The 25059-nt window shown below is 37.7% G+C and overlaps 1 protein-coding gene across 1 annotated transcript in view; it reads right to left on the bottom strand.

Annotated features, from left to right (window-relative positions):
• Window positions 1–25059, bottom strand: part of TM9SF3 (transmembrane 9 superfamily member 3) — a 70867-nt gene that overhangs the window by 33471 nt on the left and 12337 nt on the right. Inside the window, exons 3-7 of the mRNA XM_045068960.1 lie at window positions 17294–17416; window positions 13645–13805; window positions 12549–12626; window positions 7256–7387; window positions 5205–5371 (exon numbers count right to left, since the gene is read on the bottom strand). Coding sequence (XP_044924895.1) covers window positions 5205–5371; window positions 7256–7387; window positions 12549–12626; window positions 13645–13805; window positions 17294–17416 — 661 coding nt within the window. The remainder of the gene's footprint in view (window positions 1–5204; window positions 5372–7255; window positions 7388–12548; window positions 12627–13644; window positions 13806–17293; window positions 17417–25059) is intronic.

Here is a 25059-nt window from a genome sequence, read left to right as displayed (position 1 = left end):
TCAGCAATTCAAACACTTCAAATACTGTCTCCTTTCAGATTATCATTAAAAAATCTGACCCATTCTCTCTTTGGAACTGGGTGTGTGAAGACTGACACGGGCCTAGCCATGCTGAAAACTAAAAGGCTGCTTTAGTTTAAGACCTGTCCATTACCAGTCAGAAGCTTTTAGTATCAGCAAAGAGGGTTCAAAAGGAATGCTGGTGTGACTGAGAGTCCAAAATGCCTAGCAGGGATTTAAGCTTGCAATCCCCAGAGACACTGCATTAAATGAATTTTATCAGTCACAGTTTTAAAAATCACACATACCCTTCATCTCTTCGTTTATGAATATTCTATGGGCATTTTCCACCCAAAATACACCATCTTCATCTACACTGAATCTGCTGACATAGGGAACCGCCTACTCGTTCACATCTCTAAGACTCGAGGCGGGAAACATCTCAGGAGCTGCTTACACTTGCCAGCTCACCACTGCCCGCCCAAAGTAAGAAAGCAGCAGTATTTTTCCAGACTTACCCACAGCTTCTCCCACACTATGGCTTCTCAGGAGTTAACATCACGCTCACAGGTCTCTATACTGATACTGATCCTCTATTTAACTAATTATTTTTTCTTCTCTGATTGTTATGGTCATCACCAACACAAAATAATGTTCACATGTTACATTATCTGCCTTTTATGTTTTAGAATCACTCTGACTCTGGAGTGAGTCTTACAAATGTCATGTGCAAGGTTTTTTATTTTCTTACTACTTTGCATTTTTATTATCTCTATTTTCACTTCCACAGCAGACCAAATTAGGAAACGAGTTGTGGAGTGAAGCTGCCTAGGTTCAAATCCCAGCTTACTAATACCCCTACAAACAGTTGTATGATCTCAAATTACTTAACCTCTCTGAACTTTACTTTTCTCATGTGGAGAATGGAGAGAACAGCAGCCCCTCCACATGATTGGCATGAAAATTAAAACAGCTAATGTGTATGAAGCACGTAATAGAACCTCAACAATGTTAGTCACTTTGATAGAAAAATAATACTCACAGGCTTAATACTAATGATATGATTAAGTATGCTCACTTCAAATAAGCAACAACACAGAAAGACCATTAATAATGGCAGACTAAAATAACAGTGCATGACTTGCCAGCTAATGCCATTTATTAGAAAGTTTCTTATTTCTAAAGTTATTTCTAAAGTATAAGCAAAAGAGCTTCTGCATTAAAAAATGAATTGTCAAAACTGTAACCCTGACATCTGAGAAGGAACAAGGCAAGAATCTGAATTCTAGGAGAGGTTGCCCACTAGTAATTCTGAAAACTAGTGACTGTACAGTCAATGTCAATGCCCAAGTAACAAATTTAATCCAGTATTTAAGGTAAAGCATGCCTTTACAGCAGATTTGAACTATTTTTCTTGTACTTGGGATTTAGTTCCCCTGAAATATACTATATCCAAAAAAATGAACTACCCACCAAAACACTGAAATTTAGGTTTTGGACAATTATTTTAAAGCTTATTCAGTAAATATGATCCCAAAACCAGACAAGGATCCCATCAAAAAAGAGAGCTATAGACCAATATCCTTGATGAACACAGATGCGAAAATACTCAACAAAATACTAGCCAATAGGATTCAACAGTACATTAAAAGGATTATTCACCACGACCAAGTGGGATTTATTCCAGGGCTGCAAGGTTGGTTCAACATCTGCAAATCAGTCAATGTGATACAACACATCAATAAAAGAAAGAACAAGAACCATATGATACTCTCAATAGATGCTGAAAAAGCATTTGACAAAGTACAGCATCCCTTCCTGATCAAAACTCTTCAAAGTGTAGGGATAGAGGGCACATACCTCAATATCATCAAAGCCATCTATGAAAAACCCACCGCAAATATCATTCTCAAAGGAGAAAAACTGAAAGCTTTTCCGCTAAGGTCAGGAACACGGCAGGGATGTCCATTATCACCACTGCTATTCAGTAAAGTGTCAGGATATAAAATCAATGCACAGAAATCAGTTGCATTTCTCTACACCAACAGCAAGACAGAAGAAAGAGAAATTAAGGAGTCAATCCCATTTACAATTGCACCCAAAACCATAAGATACCTAGGAATAAACCTAACCAAAGAGGCACAGAATCTATACTCAGAGAACTATAAAGTACTCATGAAAGAAATTGAGGAAGACACAAAGAAATGGAAAAATGTTCCATGCTCCTGGATTGGAAGAATAAATATTGTGAAAATGTCTATGCTACCTAAAGCAATCTACACATTTAATGCAATTCCTATCAAAGTACCATCCATCTTTTTCAAAGAAATGGAACAAATAATTCTAAAATTTATATGGAACCAGAAAAGACCTCAAATAGCCAAAGGGATATTGAAAAAGAAAGCCAACGTTGGTGGCATCACAATTCCGGACTTTAAGCTCTATTACAAAGCTGTCATCATCAAGACAGCATGGTACTGGCACAAAAACAGACACATAGATCAATGGAACAGAATAGAGAGCCCAGAAATAGACCCTCAACTCTACGGCCAACTCATCTTCGACAAAGCAGGAAAGAATGTCCAATGGAAAAATGACAGCCTCTTCAATAAATGGTGCTGGGAAAATTGGACAGCCACATGCAGAAAAATGAAATTGGACCATTTCCTTACACCACACACAAAAATAGACTCAAAATGGATGAAGGACCTCAATGTGCGAAAGGAATCCATCAAAATCCTTGAGGAGAACACAGGCAGCAACCTCTTCGACCTCAGCCGCAGCAACATCTTCCTAGGAACAACGCCAAAGGCAAGGGAAGCAAGGGCAAAAATGAACTATTGGGATTTCATCAAGATCAAAAGCTTTTTGACAGCAAAGGAAACAGTTAACAAAATCAAAAGACAACTGACAGAATGGGAGAAGATAGTTGCAAACAACATATCAGATAAAGGACTAGTGTCCAGAATCTATAAAGAACTTAGCAAACTCAACACCCAAAGAACAAATAATCCAATCAAGAAATGGGCAGAGGACATGAACAGACATTTCTGCAAAGACATCCAGATGGCCAACAGACACATGAAAAAGTGCTCCATATCACTCGGCATCAGGGAAATACAAATCAAAACTACAATGAGATATCACCTCACACCAGTCAGAATGGCTAAAATCAACAAGTCAGGAAATGACAGATGCTGGCGAGGATGCGGAGAAAGGGGAACCCTCCTACACTGTTGGTGGGAATGCAAGCTGGTGCAGCCACTCTGGAAAACAGCATGGAGGTTCCTCAAAATGTTGAAAATAGAACTGCCCTATGACCCAGCAATTGCACTATTGGGTATTTACCCTAAAGATACAAACGTAGTGATCCAAAGGGGCACGTGCACCCGAATGTTTATAGCAATGTCCACAATAGCCAAACTATGGAAAGAACCTAGATGTCCATCAACAGATGAATGGATCAAGAAGATGTGGTATATATACACAATGGAATACTATGCAGCCAACAAAAGAAATGAAATCTTGCCATTTGCGACAACATGGATGGAACTAGACCGTATCATGCTTAGCGAAATAAGTCAAGCAGAGAAAGACAACTATCATATGATCTCCCTGATATGAGGAAGTGGTGATGCAACATGGGGGCTTAAGTGGGTAGGAGAAGAATCAATGAAACAAGATGGGATTGGGAGGGAGACAAAACATAAGTGACTCTTAATCTCACAAAACAAACTGAGGGTTGCTGGGGGGAGGGGGTTTGGGAGAAGGGGGTGGGATTATGGACATTGGGGAGGGTATGTGCTTTGGTGAGTGCTGTGAAGTGTGTAAACCTGGTGATTCACAGACCTGTACCCCTGGGGATAAAAATATATGTTTATAAAAAATAAAAAAATTAAAAAAAAAAAGCTTATTCAGTAAATAAATTGCAAAGCCTATAAAGAAATATAACAGAAACTACAAAGAAGGGGCGCCTGGGTGGCTCAGTGGGTTAAAGTCTCTGCCTTCAGGGCCCTGGGATCGAGCCCCGCATTGGGTTCTCTGCTCAGCAGGGAGCCTGCTTACCTGCCTCTCTGCCTACTGGTGATCTCTGTCTGTCAAATAAATTTTTTAAAAAAGAAAGAAAGAAAAAAAAACTATAGAGAAATAGCCTTACTCATTAATACATTCACCGGCTCACAAGCACTGAGTAACTTTCACATGTTTAAGTAGGTATTTTGAGAATTCAAAGATAAATTAAGACCAAATCCTTGCTCTCAAGGAGCTTCTGGTCTAGAGGAAGAAAGAGTAATTTATTAATGTTAAATATTTAACATAAAAATCAAGAGCTATTCTTTCAGCAACAATTTACTGTTTGTCCACCAAATCCAGGCATATCTAAGAAAGAATGCATTATGAAATGTAACTGGAAACAACTGTCATGCTGAGAGAGAACTTCATGGGGCAGTGTCTAAAGTGCCTGAGTGAGAACCCCAGCCACCCAGGCTCAGAGTGTGTCTGCTTCGCTGAGGTTGTGGCTCTCTGAGCACAGGTTATAGGACCATTCAAGACGATGAGATCTTTGTGAATGTACAACTTTTTCTAATAATCCAAAAACTTTTCTTGCAACCAATTCTGTTCTCAAAGAAGAAAATGTACTAGACACTATGTAAAGGTAAGATAAGTCATCCAATTAGTTTTCTAACATCATGTGCCTTTTCTACTACCCTTTTTCCTATTAATTATTATTTAATAGTTAAATATTAAAATTAACAAATACAATATTAAATATTTCCTAAATATTATTTATTATTTCTCTTCTGCTCTGTAGAGAGTCTCCCAGTTTAGAAGATAAACATGAAGTACTAATTCAATAACTGTGAACTCCTTGTGTGTCTCATAAAGCTCTAATTGCACCTTCAGTTTTCAAGAAAATGCCTATTCATTTCGTCAAACAGCAATGGCTGATAAGTAACTCTGCTCATACCTCTAATGAAACATAACCTTTGTAACCAACCAAAATGTTCAGTTAGGCTAGTAAGTTTTAGCATGTGACAGAAAAATATACTCCTAGCTCAGGATAACTATCCATTATTTAATTTATCTGCAATAATAAGATTCATGCTATTTAAATTCTAAGATAATTGAAATAAGCAAATATTTAATTTTGATCGACTTAAAATGTTTAAGAACAAGAAAAAACAAAGTTAAATACATGTACTTACTCTGTATATAAATCTTCTATCATTGCAACAATAATAACAATAAGAGACACAGCAAATATCTGACATCCAGAACCAATGAGAGAAGAAAATATCAGTGGGTGACTTGAAGGTCTAAATACATCTCCATGTACCTGCTTCCATCCATACTCATCTCCTAGGTCTCTATCCTATATACATATATATGCAGAGAGAAAAGAAAACCATTCAGAATGAAATTAAAATACATAAAGTAGGTGAAAAGTTACAACTCCAGTTGAAAGTTCCCTCCCTTGGGGAGCCTGGGTGGCTCAGAGGGTTAAGCCTCTGTGTTCAGCTCAGTTCCTAATCTCAGGATCCTCGGATCGAGCCCCACCTCGGGCTTTCTGCTCAGCGGGGAGCCTGCTTCCCCTTCTCTGTCTGCCTCTCTGCCTATTTGTGATCTCTCTGTCAAATTAAATAAAATCTTAAAAAAAAAAAAGTTCCCTGCCTCCACACTTATACCTATTTAAAGGGTTTTAAAATATCTAGAAAAGACATTTCAAATTTAAAATAATCACTGTCTTAATAACTTATAAAGTATTATGGCATTTACTGGGCCTCAGGAAGGTGGCTCCTAGTTGTGCTCAGAAAATATCAAAGAATGGAAAAAAGAAAAGGTCTAGGAGCAAAAAGAAATGCTCAAAATAAGAGAGAAGCACACTGGTTCCCTGAACATTTACATCACACCTGTGGCACAAATATAATGAGGGGCCAGGTGGAGAACAAAAGAAAAAAAAGAAGATTGAAACCAGTACTAGATGCCCTAAAGATGCAGAAAAGTCCTTTATATTCTGGATTCTAAGAAAATATATGAGGAAAATATCAAAGTTATATATAGTATCTATTAAATATTATTTAACTATCTATAGCACTTCTTAAAAAAAGATTTTACTTATTTATTTGACAGACACAGATCACAAGTAGGCAGAGAGGTAGGCAGAGAGAGAGAAGAGGAAGCAGGCTCCCTGCAGAGCAGAGAGCCCCATGTGGGGCTTGATCCCAGGACCCTGGGATCATGACCTGAGCTGAAGGCAGAGGCTTTAACCCACTGAGCCACGAAGGCGCCCTCCATAGCACTTTTTTAAAAGTATTCAATTTTTCCTTTTCAACTTGAAAAAGCAAGTATCTAAAATAGTAGTTCTTGACAAGTATCAGTCCCTTAAAATAATCTGGCCTTTTAGGGGCTGGGGGTAATCCTGGTCAGATGTGTTTGAGAAGCACCAAATGTGCTTTCTACATTTTACACTGTGATACTTCACAATGCACATTTGCATATTAAAATTTTAATCTAACTCCTTTCCAAACTTACTTAATGAGAGGGCATATCTACATACAACAGCCATTAATATTCTACAGAAGGGGGGGCTCCTGGGTGGCTCAGGTCATGATCCCAGGCTCCTCTCCACTTTCCCACTCCCCCTGCTTGTGTTCCCTCTCTCGCTGTGTCTCTCTTTGGCAAATAAATAAAGTCTTAAAAAATATATAGTTCTAATTCTATAGAACACACTTTCACTTATTTACAACACTACCTGTAATACCATAGAGGAATTTAGAAAACAAGACCCCCCTCTGACCCTACTAAACTAAATACAAACTAAACCTTTCACCCACTCCCTAAATTTTATGCAGTATTTAACAGTATTAGAAAGATGTCAGTATAGCTCTACAACTTCCTTGCTGCAATTCTGAAATCAAAAGCTCTGAAAACTGAAAGTTCATTTCAGAAGCCTGCCACATTGTTATTTGGTGGCAAAACTTGAGAGTGAAGAAGAGGTTATTTGTATTGTTTATTTATCTCACTTAAGGTGAACATTCGTATGTTTTGCTGAAAAAAACAAATATTTGATTATGGGGCTGGTAATCAAACCATGCAGAAACATTAATATATATGATTAGAGATCCTTTAGGGAGTTTTACACCTTTCTAAAACCCAAAAATGCTGAATTCTGAAACTCATGTAAACTATATTCCAACATTCAAAATAACACTGAGTTAAATCATTTTTATAAATACAACGTAAAATGTTTGCTTACCATATCATCCATTTCTTCTTCTTTACTGTACCGGGCATAATCTTTTCTTAAAGTTCTCATTAAAATCATTGAAACTAAGCCCACCAAGAAGATAACCATCATGAAAGAGTTGAAAATTGAAAACCAATGAATCTAAAATGACAGAAAATAAAATATCACGAACATTAAGTATCAGTCACAAACTTCATAGGTTTCATGATAACAGCAGCATGTTAGTGCAAAAAAAAAAGTTTTTATTTTTAACTTTTATATAAATATCCAAACTTAAGACACACTGGGCTGAGTAGTCACTATGCAAAAAGACTGGCTTTCTTTACAGTAAATTTCAGATGCATTAAAAACATGATTATTGTACACATATATTTTCCCAATCAATTTTATTGTACAAATAAAATACAATTGGACCACACGGCATATGCTATTTAGCACCATACACAAAGAACACGGAATCTGAAGTCAAACAGGCCTGGGTTTTAACCTAGACTCTGCCAATATCTAGCTATGTGACCCCAGCTTTCCTATATCAAAAAGGAGGACAATAATACTATCCTGATTTGTATGGCTTCATAACACATATAAAAAGAATGATACCATGACTGGCACAGAGCAGTAAATATTCAATAAATGTTACTTTCTTTCCCTCTAACTGAGCAACAACCTGGAAAACTCTTCAAAATTCCAAAGACTGAACCATCATAGTTGACTGCCATGGATCTGAGCCACCCTCTGGAATGCTATGCTTCACTTCCTCCATCCAGTTCATCTTCTCTATCCTATTCCCACCCTTATCTGCTCCCTTCTACATGAGCTCTCCATGGTAGAGAGAACAATGAGGTATCCCATCATGTCCCAGTGTTCCCAAGACTCTTGATTTTGATTCACTCACCCGTATGTCATAGAATTATGTCCAGATTCTGATTTATAATCACAAGGTACACGATCTCTGAGTGCATCTCAGAACTCAGTGCATCTGACTTCAAATTCTTCTATATTTTAATTCTCAAAAGTTCCTGAAGGATAGTTCCAAAATTTCTCTTCTCTCAGCAAGGCCCCAATTTCATTTATTTTTCTGCATTTTTCTCCTAGCCTCCCATTCCTTCTGTCAATCTCCTAGAAGTTGTTCCACTCTTAAATCAGTCTTTCTGCTAGACTCTACATCTCTTTCATTCCCTGAGGTGCTATCCCCCCATCTCATTTAGCACCCCTGAATTTGCACCTTTACCCAGCCATCTGCAATTGCCAAAGGTCCCCATGTACAATGGTATCTATGCTCTGGAGTGATTATATGGTTCAAATAAGATAATAAATGTAAAGCACATGGAAAATTTACAAGTTGTAAACTGTTGTATTATCATCTTTCAAAGTGTGTGCATGATCTTTTGTTCCTTCATTCTTCCTATCTTCTTATCTCCATAAAACCTCTCATTTACATATTCCATTATTCACAGATGTACTCCTACTCTAAACTACAGGTACATATGCAGAAGATTTAACTTGAGTTAATATGCTAAGTATATGCACTAGGGTGAAGGGCAGCCCTAGCTCTGTTCCCACCCTGAGGCTTCTGGCAAGGGACAAACTCTGTGACTCTCCCTGAAAAACAAGAGATAGCCAATTGCCTCTGCCTCTTTATAAAATCATTTTTTCCTATATTTAATAATTTATTTATTGACTACCTACTGAAGTTACAAAGGAAATGACGACTGCATTATATTCTGAAATATTTACAAAAAAGGGTTATATAAGATTTAAGTTTATCATTAAAGTATCATTCAAGATTTATAAAGCATTCTGTAATTATAGACTTTCCCAAAGATTTGATTTTGTTCTCACCCTGAGAAATTAATGATCCAAAAAAAGATGAGAAAAAATATATTTATGTTTCTTAGCTTCTCTCAATTTGTCAAATTTCTGAAAAGTAGTTTTATATAGTTACTATTTAATAATAAGAAAGATACACCTAAAATGCAAAACTTTCTAACAAAGCTCCCTCCTATTTTCTAATCTGAGACATAAACTTTAAACCAATACCCATTATAAGGTACTACCATTAACCTGACATTTTTATAATATCCTTTTATTCCAAAAATTACAAAATGCTGTTATGATTTCAAAATTATTATATCAAGGGAAGTATTTCTTAAAAATAATGAAGAAACCAGATATCACAAAAGGCTTACTAATCTTAAGAACTGCTGACTCCAGCACCCCCTAGTGTTGCTAACCCAAAAGCAGGACATTGGAGAAATACATACCCGAGTGGTGCCACTCATTAAGCACCAGCTATGTGTCAAATTGGAACTAAGGCCTTTATGTGCACTATCGAATGGAATATCCCAACAGTGCACAGTACTACGATCTGTGCTCCACTATGGAGGAGGCAGAAAGCTGAGGAACCAAGTGTTGTGCCCATGGTTACGTGGGTGCAGCAACACTGTGTGTCCAGCTCATGCTCTTGAGCCTGTGTTGGTAGTATTAGAAACCATCCCTACTGTCAACCAGTAGACCCTGCCCCTCCCGCCTACTTATGGAACTGGCTGCAGTAATTCTCCTCTCTCTTTTCTGCACTGTCAGTTTTGCACTCGCTGCTGAACCCTTCCACATATAAAAGTGTTCCTTACATCTCAAAATAAAACCTTCCAATTCCATCCTTCCTACTTCCTACCACATCATTTCTCTGCTCCCCTTAGCTGCCAAACTTGTAGTCTCCAACTCCTCTCCTCCATGCTCTTATACCAGCTCTGTTCAGATCCTGCCCCACCACTACCCCCAAACTGCTCTTTGTCAAGTTTATGGATGACTCCAAATGAATCTTGAAAGTCACTTTCACCTTACCTGACCCAGCAGCAACAATGCAGAACTAATCTCCCTCTCCTCCATGACACACTTTCTTCTCTTGGCTTCCAGAACACCACAAAAGCTTTCCGTTCCTACCTTACTGGGATCTCCCCAGAGCCTGAACTGGTTTCACCTACTCTCCCAAATCTTTTCTTACCACCCCCAAGTGCTCAGTCCTTAGTCCCCTTCTATTTCTACTGTATACTCTATTTATACTCTTCCTTGGTAACTGCATCCAATCTCATAGCTTTATTAAATACCATTTTTATGCCAATGGCTGCACAATCCGTATCTCCAGCCCAGACCCCTCTCCTGAACTGGCGACTCATATACTGGGCTCGGTGCTAAGTATCTCCATTTGGATGTCTTAAGACACTTCAAAACGAACATGTCCCCAACTGTACTCTGAGCTTCCCCTCTGCACCTTCTCCAAATATGGACTCTCTGCCTCAGTGATGGTGGCTCTAACTAATAGTTGCTCAGGCCAAAAACTCTGTAGAGTTCTTGTCAACCTTTCTTTATCTTGCTCTCCACCAGGAAATCCCACCCGGCTCTCCCCTTCACAATATGCTCACAGTCTGACACCTTCTCACCAACTCCCCCACTACACCTTGGTCTGAGCCACTTCCCCTCTCACTGCACTGCTGCAACAGCCTCTTGGTCTCCCTGCTTCTCCCCTTCCCCGACATGGCCTCTTTTCAACATAATAAGCTGAGCGATCCTTTTAAAAAAGAAGTGCGATTTGTCATTCCCTGCGGAAAACACTACCAGGCACTCTCTGCATTCAAAGCCTCCCCAGCAGCCATGGATGGTCTAGCTCCCACTGCTCTCTGACCTCATCCACCCCTCCTCCAGCCACACTGGCCTCCTTGCTATTCCTCAAGCTCCCCAAGCACATTCCCACCTAACAGACTTTTCAAAGGTATTGCCCCTGCCTGGAATACTCTTCCGCTGCCCCCCATATCCATATTCCTGATTTCCATCAACTCCTTCAAGTTTTGACTCCAAAGTCCATCTCAGGGGCTTACTCTGAGCACCACAGTCAAACTACAACTAGCCTCGCCTGTGGCACTCTTGGTCCACTGCTCTTTCTTGAAGGACGTATCTTTGAACACACTATACCCTTAACTTAGTATGCCTATTACGTGTCTCCCCCTACTAGAAGGGTAAGCTCCAAGAGAATGCAAATCTTGAACTTCATTCTCTAAATGTAGTCCACTTAGTACCGTGCTTGACACATAGCAGGTGTTCAGTTAATAACTGCTGAAAGGAGAAATATGGGACCTTGTTCTACTAGTGAAAATGCCAAATGGCAGCCTTTCCCTCAAGTTATCAACACCCAATGGCATGAGAAACAAGGCAGGCTCACATGTTCCAACAGAAAATGTTAGTTGAGAGCCCTCGTATTTTCGATTACTATCTAAACATTTAAGTTATTTGTGCCTATACCTCAACCATGGTCAAGACTGCATGAACACGACATCTGAAGAGAACACTCTGCTGGTAGGGGAAGTGGAGGAGGTTGGGGAGGAAATTTTAGCTCCAGGAGTAACATGCTAGGACCCAGAGGAAAATTAGAAGTAGTGAGAGGTTCCAGTGAAGTCTGGCAGCAATGATAAGAATACTAGACCACAAAAATTTAGATTACCAATAAACTTCAGAATTCCAGTCCAAAAGATCAGATCAGAAGACAGAAGATGCAAGTCAGGAAGAAAGTCAGAAGAATGGATATATCCCCTTATACTCCATTATCCTCCGATGTCCTCTCATCTCTATCCTTGAAGGAGGAAACCACTAAAATAAAATCCATTTTTTCCTATAAAGAACCAAAGCTACCACATGTACAAAATCAGCAACAATGCCAGGGGACGTAGGAGCTGAGCTCCATTTGAATCTGCTGGTGGGAAGTGGGGGCATTTCTTCCTGATGTTCCTTTTTATGTGAAAAGACTTCTACCAGCAAAAGTTTCTGGTCGCGCTCCACTCTCATCCCTTCCTTTCTAGAAGCACACATTCTGCTCTGTTTCTGCACATTGTAAGTCTCCCAAGGGCAGGTGCTCACATACAGAAGCTTGAAGTAGCCCAGCACTGAGCACAAGAAGTCAGTCTAATTCTGAGTTTCAATATTAACATGGCCACCTGCCCACAAAATAAGTCACATTTTTCAGTATCAGCATCATTAATAATAAAAGTAAAATTCTGGCTTTTGGTTTGTTTCATCTTTCCTGTGTTACTCAAAATTGGTTTAAAGCATAGGCATGATGAAGGGGGCTTTTGACTGCTCCCCTAAACTCTCTTATCATCCTAGGACTCTAAGTTTACATGTGAAATCACAAGTCCAATGTGTCTGAACTCCACAGCCTTAGCACAGTGCCCCGAATATGGTAGATGCTTGTTAGTGTTTGTTAAACTGACCGAGCACATAATCAATGTCTCAAAATACACAATTTACCTACCCTGTGTTGAAAAAACGATGGATCAAGATATTTGTCAAATCGATCTTCAAATTTTACATCTGACTTTTTCCATTTCACCTGAAAAAAATTTTTTTCACTTAAAAGTAAATGCCAGTAAACAAATTAATAAGCTTATAACAAAACCCTGAGCAAAATTAGTAAAGATCTGGACACTTAGAACAAGAAGCTAGAGAAATTGTAGAAAGCTACTGCCAATTTGAGAAGCTGAAACATCTAAGATAAAAAACTAACCAACTTTCTTCTCTGTGTATTAACAGAACTTCCAACTTTACCTAGAGGGATCACTCCAGTTTTCAAAGACTATTAACTATTGCTGACTTATATACTTTGACCTGATAAATACGTTAAGAACGAATTAACTAGCCCAATTAAAATAAGAATCTATCCATTTTTGACTTTAGATCGAGTTAGTTTTACTACAATTATCAAACTTCTTTAGAAGTTCAGTTACATAAATATCATTTGCACTAGTTACATATGCATGAGTGAAAAAAAAACTTTCAAAAACTGGCTACTAGCAATGGATTCATTCCAGTTATCAGGGAAAAAACTGGCAAAGAGAGAGGCTACCTACATCAGATTTTTCTTCTTTCCACTATTTTTAATCCTAATGGAACAGAATTAACTTGACAGTTGCAAAGAGCTCTGAGAAGCTCTTACTCTGCAGGAGTATCTTATTCCAACTGATAAAGCAAAACATGGTAAACTATACCCATCCAGCAATTTTCAATACAGCATCATCTCTATCTGCAACAGTAAAAAGGAAAGAGAAACAACAAGGTATGCTGCAATCTAAAAATGTAACCATGAAAAGACATGGCAAGCTTAGCTCTAACTGCTCAGTTGCAATGGTAAACTTTGCTGTAGCCAATGGTAAGTCCTGCAAATGCTGAAATTCTGTAATACAGACCTGAGGCAAATCTCCCTGCTTTTAGAAGGCTTACTTATATACATTAAGGAAATACAGTTTTAATAATATTTTGTTTTACCTTATTTTCATTTATTAAAGTAGTAAAACACACTTAACTGTTGCTATTAGGTCACAAACACTTCTTCTATACATTTTAATACTTACTGAATATGACATCTGGATTTTAGTATTGGGAACCAGTTTCACCTTTCCTTCACTAGTTAGATTAACATCAACAATTCGATTGCCATTAAAACCTATTTCGAGTTTTTTATAGGTCCAAAGATAGTAATCTTCTCCATTTTCATCTGCTTCACCAACAATACCTACAAAAGAAATAACACTTTATACAAGGTAATATCGCTTAATGTTTAAAATATGTTAGAAGCTAAAAGCCCATTTAAAAAGTTTTTATAAACAAGCATATTCTTCATCATTAGAAAAGGCACAAGTACAGGCTAGACTTCTACTCTTTATTAACTACTTGGCAGACCTTCAACAGACAAATGGGTAAAGAAGATATGGTCCATATATACAGTGGAGTATTATGCCTCCATCAGAAAGGATGAATACCCAACTTTTGTAAATCAACATGGACAAGACTAGAGGAGATTACACTGAGTGAAATAAGTCAAGCAGAGAAAGTTAATTATCATATGGTTTCACTGACTTGTGGAGCGTAAGGAGTAACATGGAAGACATTAGGAGAAGGAAAAGAAAGGTGAATTGGGGGCAATCAGAGGGGAAGACGAAGCATGAGAGACTGTGGACTCTGAGAAACAAACTGAGGGTTCTGAAAAGGGAGGGGGGATCAGGGGATGGGTGGGCCTGGTGGCGGGTATTAAGGAGGGCACGTACTGCATGGAGCACTGGGTGTGGTGCATAAACAATGAATCTTGAAACACTGAAAAGATAAAATTAAATTTAAAAAAATAACTACTTGGCAAACATAAACCATGGTCATGCCATGAACAGTCAGCAAAATCCATCACTAATTTAGTCCTCAAAGTTCATGTTTTGTCATGAGTATCACCTTCATTGTACTAATTATCACCGTATTACTTCCTAATTCCTGAAAATTTCAGGGAAGTATAGTCAACATCTGCCACGGTCACCCAGTTAGTAGTAGTCAAACTAAAATTAAAACCAAGTTCTCCAGAGACCCAATCCAGTACTTTCTCTAACAGCCTGAGATCTACACTTTCCTAAGTAAGCTGCACATATGTGTATATCAATAACAAAACTTAAAATGCCTCCTCTTTATGCTTCAAGTACTGGACCTATCCTTGGGATATCACCAAAACAAAAGAAGCATTGAGGACAAATGTTAATGAGGCACTAGTTTAAAATGATCATTTTGGTTTTGGTGGGTTTTTTTGAAGATTTTTTATTTATTTATGAGAGAGAGAGAGCGCGCGCACAAGCAGGAGGGGAGGGGTAGAAGGAGAGTGGGGAGCAAACTGCCTGCTGAGCAGAGACCCCAACACAGGGCTTGATACAGGACCCTAGGATCATGACCTGAGCCAAATGAAGACACTTAACCAACTGAGCCACCCAGACACCCCTAAAACGATAATTTTGATCATAGTTTGGGATACTGAAAGAACACCCAAACAGTGTCAGGACAACAGGTGGTAGTTGAGATCTACCCCTTGTACCCTCATACTGTCAGCTAGTTATCTATGTCTATCTATCTACCAAACCTACAGACTTCCCAAGAGACGCATCCACTAAAAGCGACTCCTTAAGGCCTTCCCTCTTTGGTCAATGCATCTCATTAAAGTATTAGGGGAAGAAAAGATCATTTCTTCCTCTTCAGTTTATTTGCTTATTAACCAAAGTTAGTAAAAATAATTTCTCTCAAACTGATACAAATTCAAGGAATACAGTTAATCACTGTGTTTGGGGTTGCAGAGGGAGAATGAAATCTTTCTAATAATTAATTTCACCAAGGTTTATTTACCTATCTACAGTGAAAACTCTGGGAGTGGAGACACAATTACACCTAGTAAGAAGCTATTCTCTACGGGGCTTTTAAAAGACATGGAAACACTTACCCCCAAAAAAGCCAAATAAGAATTTTCCTTCTGCCAAAAATTCCCATAATGCAGACATTCTCGGACACCCAAATGTACTCTCCTAAACATGGCAGACCCTAGAATCCCAGGGCTAAGAAAGATTTATTTTAGGACAGGAAAGCACAGTTGCCATGTTGCTAAGGTGACCCACAGAAAAAACTGAAAAAACCCTAAGGTTCCGGAGAAGAAACCCAAAAGCAATGGAAAAGAGCACGGGAGGAACCTGCTCTCTCACCAAAAAAAGAGGAGACCCTAACTAATGGGTTCTCTTGAACTACAGGCTCAGAAATCTTGAGTGAATATTCAGCACGTCTTCTTGCTACCTGTGCTGATCACAGAAATGTCGGTGTTAATGTAATATTAATTACAGTCATTTATATGAAATGCTTACTATTTATACCTAATTAACATGCAACAGAGTAGCAATGATGCATACAATTATATCTTGAGATTGACTTTCTTACAAATTTCATCTTCGCACTACATTAAACTCTGGTCTGATATTTTCAGTATTTCAGGTTGCTGCTCACAAATATAGTAGTCTGCTAACAATTTTAAGAATTAAAATATTCATTGTAGATAAGAACAGGTGTCCAAAGGAAAAAATAAAACAAAACTAAGAGAATAATATGATCAAACACACTGTCTGATAGCTCACGGTGTTTTGCATTTAAAAACAATTTAATCAGATTCTTAACAAGTTCACCATCTTCATGCAGCCAAACCAGCTCTGGGACCTACCCAGTCACTAGTACACATCTGGCAGAGCCCTGTGTCTTGCAAGCTGTCACCCATATGAGAAACAAAGGGACAAAGAGCAACTGTGATCCCCAAATGCCCTGCCAACTGCAGTAAGTACACAACTACCCAGGTTGGGTATTTTTTTGGGGTATTTTTTTTTTTTGCCCCTTTTAGAATATTCACTTACTTTATACTAACTTGCTAACTCAGCTCAACAGTACATAAATGTAATTCCTTTCCCTAATATTGTTCTCCTGCAAGGTTACATGTAAATATATCCTTAAAAAATCTAAAATAATTTATCAAGTCCAATACAAAGTTCGGATTTTACACAGGTTTGTATTAACTACACCATAATTCCTCTCCATTAATACAGATAAGAGCTAAAACAATAAAAATTTTTAGGGGGACCTGGCTGACTCAGTGGGGCAGTAAGGCATGCGACTCTTGATCTTGGGGTTTTAATTCTGACCCCATGTTGGGTGTAGAAATGACTTAAAAATAAAAATCTTAAAAACCCATGAAAAAAATGTTAAACATATAGTGTTTTGGAAAATAACATAGGAAATACTAAAACAATTCAGGAGACTATCTTATCTAAAAACCATACTACCAGTTCCCCATGAGAGAAAGCCAAAATAAAACTTCAAAATCCTATTTAGTTCCTTTGGTTGTATTTGGTAGAATAAGTCAAAATAAGATACAAAAAACAAAAGGGAGAAGGGAGGATATTTCTGTTCAAAATACCTTTTAATTCCTTGAATCTGAAAAGTTATACTACATAAAGGTCGTATTTTGAGGGAGTTTCATACAAGGTTTGGCAATGTTAAAACCACTTCAAGTAATAGGGGACCATAAAATCATTCTGTGGAAAATACCAAAAACACATTTACTGATTCAGAGTACAATCAAACACCTTAAGACTCATTACATAAGTCATGTTTATTATGCAAATATTCCCAAACTTTAATTATAACACACAATATAATACCTACCCCATATTGGTAAGTCATCTATGTACATCTGGTACCAGTAGTGATTTTTGATAGCATACACAAATGCATCTCTCTTTTCTTTATCTAAGTCAATTTCACAGTAAGTGGCTGGCATCACATCATCTGTATAAGGTAAAAATTGCAAATTAGCATATTGGTTTGTAGGATAGTTATAGGAAGAAAAAGCCAACATCTCCTGAAGTTAAAATCTATATTCATAATTGCTGAATCTGGGTGATAAGTATATGAGGGTTTAGTATGTAATTTTTTCCCTTTTATAGAAGAACACTGATGAAATAATTTTACATGAGTAACCGGGCTTAAAAAAAAACAAAAATAAAAAAGCTTAAGACACATAAGAAAGTTTTCACTTAACATTTACAAAAACTCAAAACTATGATCCTAAATAGAACGATTTCTAGCTATAATATCTCTGAGATACAAATTCATTTTAATATTCTTAGAGATATAAGTCACTAGAGGCCATAGATTCTATGAGGAATCCCAGTGACTCTTCATAATTAGAAAGATTAAAATATAAATCTCTATCTAGCAGGTGTCACTGTTTATAAATTACCCAAAAGTCCCCTAGAGATGATTCATTTAAACTCTTGACTGCTTTCAAAAATACTGCTACCACAATATTGTTCAGATAGTCTCTAACCTATAAACCTCTCAAAAACGTACTTATAAATAAGCACTAGGGATCCAAAGTACAACATGATGACTCCAGCTAACACTGCGACATGATATATAGGAAGGTCTTCAAGAGTAAAACCTAAAAGTTCTCATCACAAGGAGAAAATCTTTTTCTTCACTCTTTTCTTCTTTCTACCTATTTGTGATCATTTTACAATATGTAAATCAAACCATCACACTATATGCCTTAAGCTTATACACTGATATATGTCTTTATTTCTCAATGGAAAAAAATGTGCTTATGATCATTAGTTTCTGAACAAAACAAAATCCAAAAAACCTGCAAACACTCTAGACGTCCACTGAAATTATTTTTTGTATATGACTTACACAATTAGAATAAAAGATAAATCTTAACAACAACAAAAAAAGAAAGCACAGTTGTTTAAAAGTTCTCCTGTACTGTATTATTGGTTATTTAGAATTTGAAATACAATTCCCCCCAAGAAACAATTTTAAATTTCTTAAATGTTGATTAAAACTTCTTAAATGTGCACTATACCTGAACCATGATTAGGGGCCAGCTACAGCATTATTTCCATGACAAATAGCAATCTGAGTTATAACTCCAGACACTAACAATTTGTCTCCCTAACCGTCAACAAGAAAGAAAGTTTCTCCATAATATAGCTCAGCTCAGAGTGGGTATCCCAAAATCACAACACCAAGATGGAAACACTAAAGTCCCATAAAGGAGGAATAGGGAAATACTCCTACTCCCAAAGTAGGAGAAGATCACGGTTTTCTTGTTTCCAACAACATGGCTCCCATACAGATTTCCTTTTTATCAATGGCCCTTTTAGGCAGGGAGAAATTTAGGATTTTCATGGCAAAAACTGAGGTTGAGAAGAGAAGGGAGGGAGGATTCGGCCATGAGATGGCTATAAAGGGCTCTTCCAGCAGGAGCTAGGAAAACTGGTACCAAGAGGTCCCCAGATAGGATTTCCATGGAGTGTGATAATGCACAAAGGACAGGAGGCAACTACAGCAACGAGAGATGAAAGAGAACCACAGAGCGGTCCAGGCTTCGGTAGCAACAAACAGCTGTGGGAGACCTCATAGCAAAACTCTGCAAAGCCACCAAATCCCTTGCTGCTAAAATTAGACAGTCACCGACAATTGCCATTAACAATGAGGCAGTGTTACGTATGAAGTTCTGAGATCCACAATACAGCACTGACCTGCACAAAGCTTTTAAGAATCCTCACAGTGTGAACTGTGTTCAGCTCTCTCTTACCCAACCATCTCTCATTCTCTCTCCTTATATTCCAGCCACACTCCGCTACCTGCAGATGCCACGCATCCTGTGCTCTCCTGGCCTCTGGATTTTTTTTTTTTTGCCTATGCTGGAAAGTCCACCACAAATGTCCACCCTAAAATACATCCCATCCCCCTACCCTCTTCTCCAGAGAAATCCCTGATTCCCCACCTCTCACACCTCTCAAACCCCACAGCCTGTCCCTTTCTCCTAAGTCCTATGGCTTTCTCTCCATATCTTCCTTTGGTACCTAGGTCTACACCACTTACAACCTCATACCAGTATCTTACTTCTTCAAAAGATCATCAGGTCTTAAGAGCCATGTCTATAATAACTGCATCATTTTCATCCCTAGCTATGCCCATTCTACAGGCGCTAAACAAATAAAAAATTTAGCAAATTTTAAGATGATTTCCCACTTATTTGGCAAAGGAAAACACGAAGTATATTACAGTACGTACGTAACATGCATGTGTGTATGATTAGGGTGTCTGCATGTGTGTATGTGTGTATGTGTATATATGTGTATTGGGGGGGAGAAAATGCCAATATAAACAAATGAAATTTCTGAGCAGAGTTATCTCAAAATGATTCACAAAGAGGTCTTGAAGAGTATCTTTCACTGATGTAAAATCTAGGAAAGAAACGTGGTCAATGGAAAAACCTATCTTTATGGCAGGCTAGAAAAAGGATCTTGGTTGATCATATGTTAATGAAATTCCCCTTGCAGGCATGTGGGCAAATACAAACATCACAAATAATTGAACAGTCTGGTTGCTTAACTAAAACAGCTTTTCTCTCAGGAGGGATCCGCTCTGAAGATAACTAATGTAATGTGTCTGAATATGCCCAATCATTATTCAGCATTCTACAGAGCTGGAAAACAATCTGAAAACTCTAGCGCCATAAATAACTGCTATTAAATTATAAAAGGACATATCTTTCTCAGATGAAATACACACCTATGAATTCTGAAGAGGATACCACTAACACTTCACCAATGTAAAAACATTACACAGGGGAAAAATACAAAACCGGAGGTATAAAGTGACAACTGTTTTATACAGATTTTTCAAGCAGAAAGCAAGTGCAGCTCCTGGAAACTACCTACCAACTACCTACCAATAAGTCTGTCATCTATTCACAATTAACACTCCAGACTAGAAACTGAACAGACAGTGAAAACACTGAAAAAAGAATGTGGTATTATTTGAGTTCTCTAAGAACATATCACACCTAGCTTTATTAGCTTCCTCTTTTGATAGCATTACCAAAATGGAAATCACAAATGCTCTACTTTAAATTCAACAGCACTGGACAGTTTTTCATGAAGTCACTATAGACAAATTTATTTAAAAAAAAAAAAAGGCAGAAACTTGAGTTTTAGTCTGGGTTCTACTATGGATTAGCTATGTGAATAAAATTCATTTAGCTTCTGTGAACCTCAGAACCCTCAGCCATAAAACAGAGATAACATCTATGGTATCTCCTTCCTAGAGTTGTTTTAAGGATTAAAAGTGTCAATACATTCACACTGCTAAGCTTCCTTGGGCCACATATCCCTATGAGAATCCAAAGAAAGTAATATCTTCCTGTCCCTCCCAAAATGTCCCCCATTCACAAAAAACTAAGTGTACAATTTCAGAGAACCCGTGGACCCCTGAAGCCATAGCTTCTGGTTCAACTTTGTACATCCAGAGCCTACCACGCTGCTGGAAGGCAGTGAGCATTTTAAAACTGCTGAATGATCAAAAAAATGGACTGGAAAATCTGGTATAGTCATGTTAAGCATATATATGAGTATTGATTAACTGACCAACCTATCTGCAATAGAAACAGTACAATTCTTCTAGATGACTAATTGGCAATACACATCAAGAACTGCCTTAAAAATGTTTATATCCTTTGATTCAGTAATTCCACTTCAAAGAATTTATCCTAATAAAAGACTCAGAGATGCATTAAAATACCCATGTGCTAGGGTAGCCAAATGCATTATTTCCAACAGGAAAAAAAAGGACAAGGAACGAAGGGAGGAAAGAGAAAGGAAAGGAAAAGACAGGAAAGAAGAAGGGAAGGGAGATGAGGGAAGAAGGAAGGAAGGAAAATAATCAGAATATCTTCTAACTGGGAAATGGGGGAAATTACAATATCCAAGTTGCAGAATACTACATAAACACATTTTTTAAAAGTAATTAACAATATGAAGATAAGCTCATAGAGGTTAAAATAAGAAGAGTAAAAACTAATTTACATATAACTTATTAAGAGTTAGTAAGTAGTTAGTATCTGACAAATACTAAACACTATGTGTTACAAATTTTTAAAATCATATATACAGCATTAACCCAATTTTAAAATATTCTAAATAATGTGGATGAATGTAAAGAAAGAAGGAAAGATGGAAGAAATGTTGATGGTAATCACATCCAGAGCATTTTTATTTTCTTCTTCATATTTCTCTGTAGTTTCTAAATTTTGTACACCAATCCTATATCACATCAAAATCAGAAAAAAATACATACATACACATCCTTTGGGGGGAAGGAAAGACATCTGGAGTAGAACAATGTTATCAATGGCTTGAATAAGAATTTATAAAAAGCCCACGCTATTCAAATTTGCAGGTAGCACAAGGTTTAAGGAACTGCTAACACCAAGAATACAAAACATCTAGATTCAAGATTCAGTACAAGATTCAAATTATTTGGCCTGGCTAAAACACTTCGGTTGAAACCAGGAGAACAAAATATGGCACTGAGCTTCCAGACTTCCAATTAAACAAGGCAGATTAACCACAAGTATGTGTCTCTTCCCTCCTGAAACTCCATTAAAATGTCAACAAAGGAATGAAAGGGATGTAGTACACAAGGACAAAAAGAAGACAGTAAGAAAAAATCTCAACGTACATTTGGAAAATTGAAAACGAACAGAAGATGGCAAAGCAGAGGAAACCATAACATAAGAAAGGGGTTTGGTGTCACAGAACCCAAGAGACACTTGAGACACACATCAAAAAACAGAGAACAGATGGAGGGCTGAAGACATAGGGGAACTGTATAAAAATATGTTTACGGAAGGCCTGGATGCCCAAGTCCCCTTCTCCACTCATTACAAAGCCAGATGAAGAACCTCAACTACCCCTTACAGTAGATCAGAGGCACCTTCCCCTAGAGAACTCCACCACAGAGGCTGCAGAATTTGGGACGGCAGGGAGAGTAGAATCCAGGGACTGAAAATAGGGTGGGGGGATCAACTTAAATAAAAATCTTTAGGCTTAATGAAAGAACCTGCCACTTCCCCAGCCCTTTCCCCACTCTTTGGCAATCAGGCATTTACCACCAGATGGATATCTGGAAGGACATACTGCATAGTGTTTAAAAGCTCAAACTCTAGGGGCGCCTGGGTGGCTCAGTGGGTTAAAGCCTCTGCCTTCGGCTCAGGTCATGATCCCAGGGTCCTGGGATCAAGTCCCACATGGGGCTCTCTGCTCAGCAGGGAGCCTGCTTCCCTTCCTCTCCCTCTGCCTATCTCTCTGCCTACTTGTGATCTCTGTCTTTCAAATAAATAAAATCTTAAAAAAAAAAAAAGCTCAAACTCTAGCACTGTGTTCCCTAGGTTCAAATCCTTATTCTGCCACTTTCCATCTGTGAATCTTTGGATAAGTTACTTACCTCTGGGCTCCAAGTCCCCATCTGAAAATACATCTTATAACATTGAGGATGAAAATCATCAAGAAAGAGAATCACTGTATTCAAAACATGTAGGACTCTAACCAGCTCCTGGCATTTCTCTCTACCTGTAGTACTCTCACTTATCATTTTACTCCAGAGAAGTAGAAGAAATACTTATAAAACAATTTCATCCCTCTGTTAAGTTAGGATATTCAAACAAAAGAAAATTCAAAAGATCAATAAAACAAATGGGAGGAAAGACTCCTTTAGAAGCCATCAATTTTTCAATAATATCCTTCATTATTCTGCAAGAGTTCTCACATAAGGAGAAGGGGAGTGGACAGAGACCTCCCCTGGTTAGGAACTACTATTCCAGATCATCTAAAGATCACAATGAGCCAGTTATCTAAAGAACAGATAGGCACAAATTGCCGTGCTACACAATTTGAGAGCTTCCAATGTCTTAATAACTAAGAATAGGAGAGTGAGCAAGAATGTCACATGCCTGCCTGGCATAACTAACTACAGTACCCAGCAGGCTAGTGCAACAACTTGAGGATAAATCAAATCCTACAATCAGTAAACTAATTTAATGTTTCATAATTGCTAGTACCAAATTAAGTCAGAACTACGGACCTACGTTATGTGCTATTTAGTATCCATATCAATGACCATTTTTAAAATGTAAACTATGTATGAGGAACTTTGATAAAAGTTCTACATAAATTACCTCACTTAAATCAAACAATTCTATCAAACAGATACTTTCCCTCACTTCAGAAGTGAGGACAATGAGATCAAAGAGGTAGAATAATTTGTCCACGACAACACAGGTAGGCAGAGGCAGCACGAGGATGCTGCAATTCTCTCAGACTTGTTTTTTCCGCTCCACAATGGTCAAGTTCCAAGAAGTACCCTCTAAAATCAGAAGATCACGAATTCAGGCCTGGCTGAAAGATACCCCATTTAATTCTGCCTTTTTAATTTTCTCTAAATGTGCTGAATTTAGTATTTTGTCTAGTGGAAGTATATAACATTATTGTGAGGGAAAAGGTTGTGCATAAAATCTCAAGTAAGAGGCATCCTACATTAGACTTAAAACTATTACTAGCTCCCTAAAAGTCTATTTAGTGACCTTCATTTTATGAAATACCAATCCATTTAGCCTGACAGAATCTACTAAATTTTAAAAAAGGTGTTTGTATACCTATGTGCATGTGTGTGTGTGTACAGTATTTCCTAGTTTCAAAATATTTCCAAAATTTTATTTTCTTATGTCCTCAGAAGAATCTTTAAAAATCAAATACTTGAGAGATGAAAAATTAACAATATGAATATTTCTATAATTCACATAGGGACAAAAGGTTCTACTTTCTGTGGCATTACTAATATGCTGTAATATGACTTGGGCAAACATTTCATCTCTGGGCCTCACTAGGGGGAAATCAGATGACACAATCTCTAGGGTGCATCCAACCTTTAAAATTCTATGATAGTACAAAGAACCAGGAAACCTCATAAAACATTCTTCAAAGCATGATCAACTATGTCTTTGAACAGGGCAAGCAAGGGACTACAGCAGAAAGAGAACTCTAATCAGCATTTACTTTTTCATCTCGACCATTTAATTTAGCAGCTCCCTTAGCACATCCGTGTTGGAGGGACAGAGCTGACAAGATTCCAAGGAACCGCCAACTCTTGGGGAATAACACCTGGCTAGTTCTTGTTCTTTTCATCTTCAGGTGCTCAGTCAGAAAGTAAAGTAAACCCCACTTTTATAGCCCATGAAAACTGTTTCTCTCTATCCAATCTTTCCATATCAGCCTCAAGGAATTAATAAAAAAAGAAAGGTGAAGATAGCTGAATGACTATTCTTCTTTAGTAAATAGGGCGAGGATTTCAAAACGCTACGAAATCTGTCCATGGTAGCAAACAAAGTAGAACTCAGAGTTTTTACCTATCTGCTCTCTCTGGTTCCTCTCTAGTAAATTAGAAATGTGCACCAAACATGAAAAAGGAGAAATTTAAGTGAATAAATACAGGATTGAGATTTTCAAAGATCCCACAATCTAGTCTTAAGTTTCTCCTAACTTGCAATTAAATATTTAGGTTACCTGATTAAATTAAAACACAGG

This window comes from Mustela putorius, unplaced genomic scaffold, assembly GCF_011764305.1.
Source record: "Mustela putorius furo isolate JIRA1106 unplaced genomic scaffold, ASM1176430v1.1 tig00003909_pilon_pilon_pilon, whole genome shotgun sequence".
In the NCBI taxonomy this organism is placed as follows: domain Eukaryota; kingdom Metazoa; phylum Chordata; class Mammalia; order Carnivora; family Mustelidae; genus Mustela; species Mustela putorius.
The sequence above is the reverse complement of the archived record's forward strand: the minus strand, read 5'-3'. Positions and strand labels throughout refer to the sequence as shown.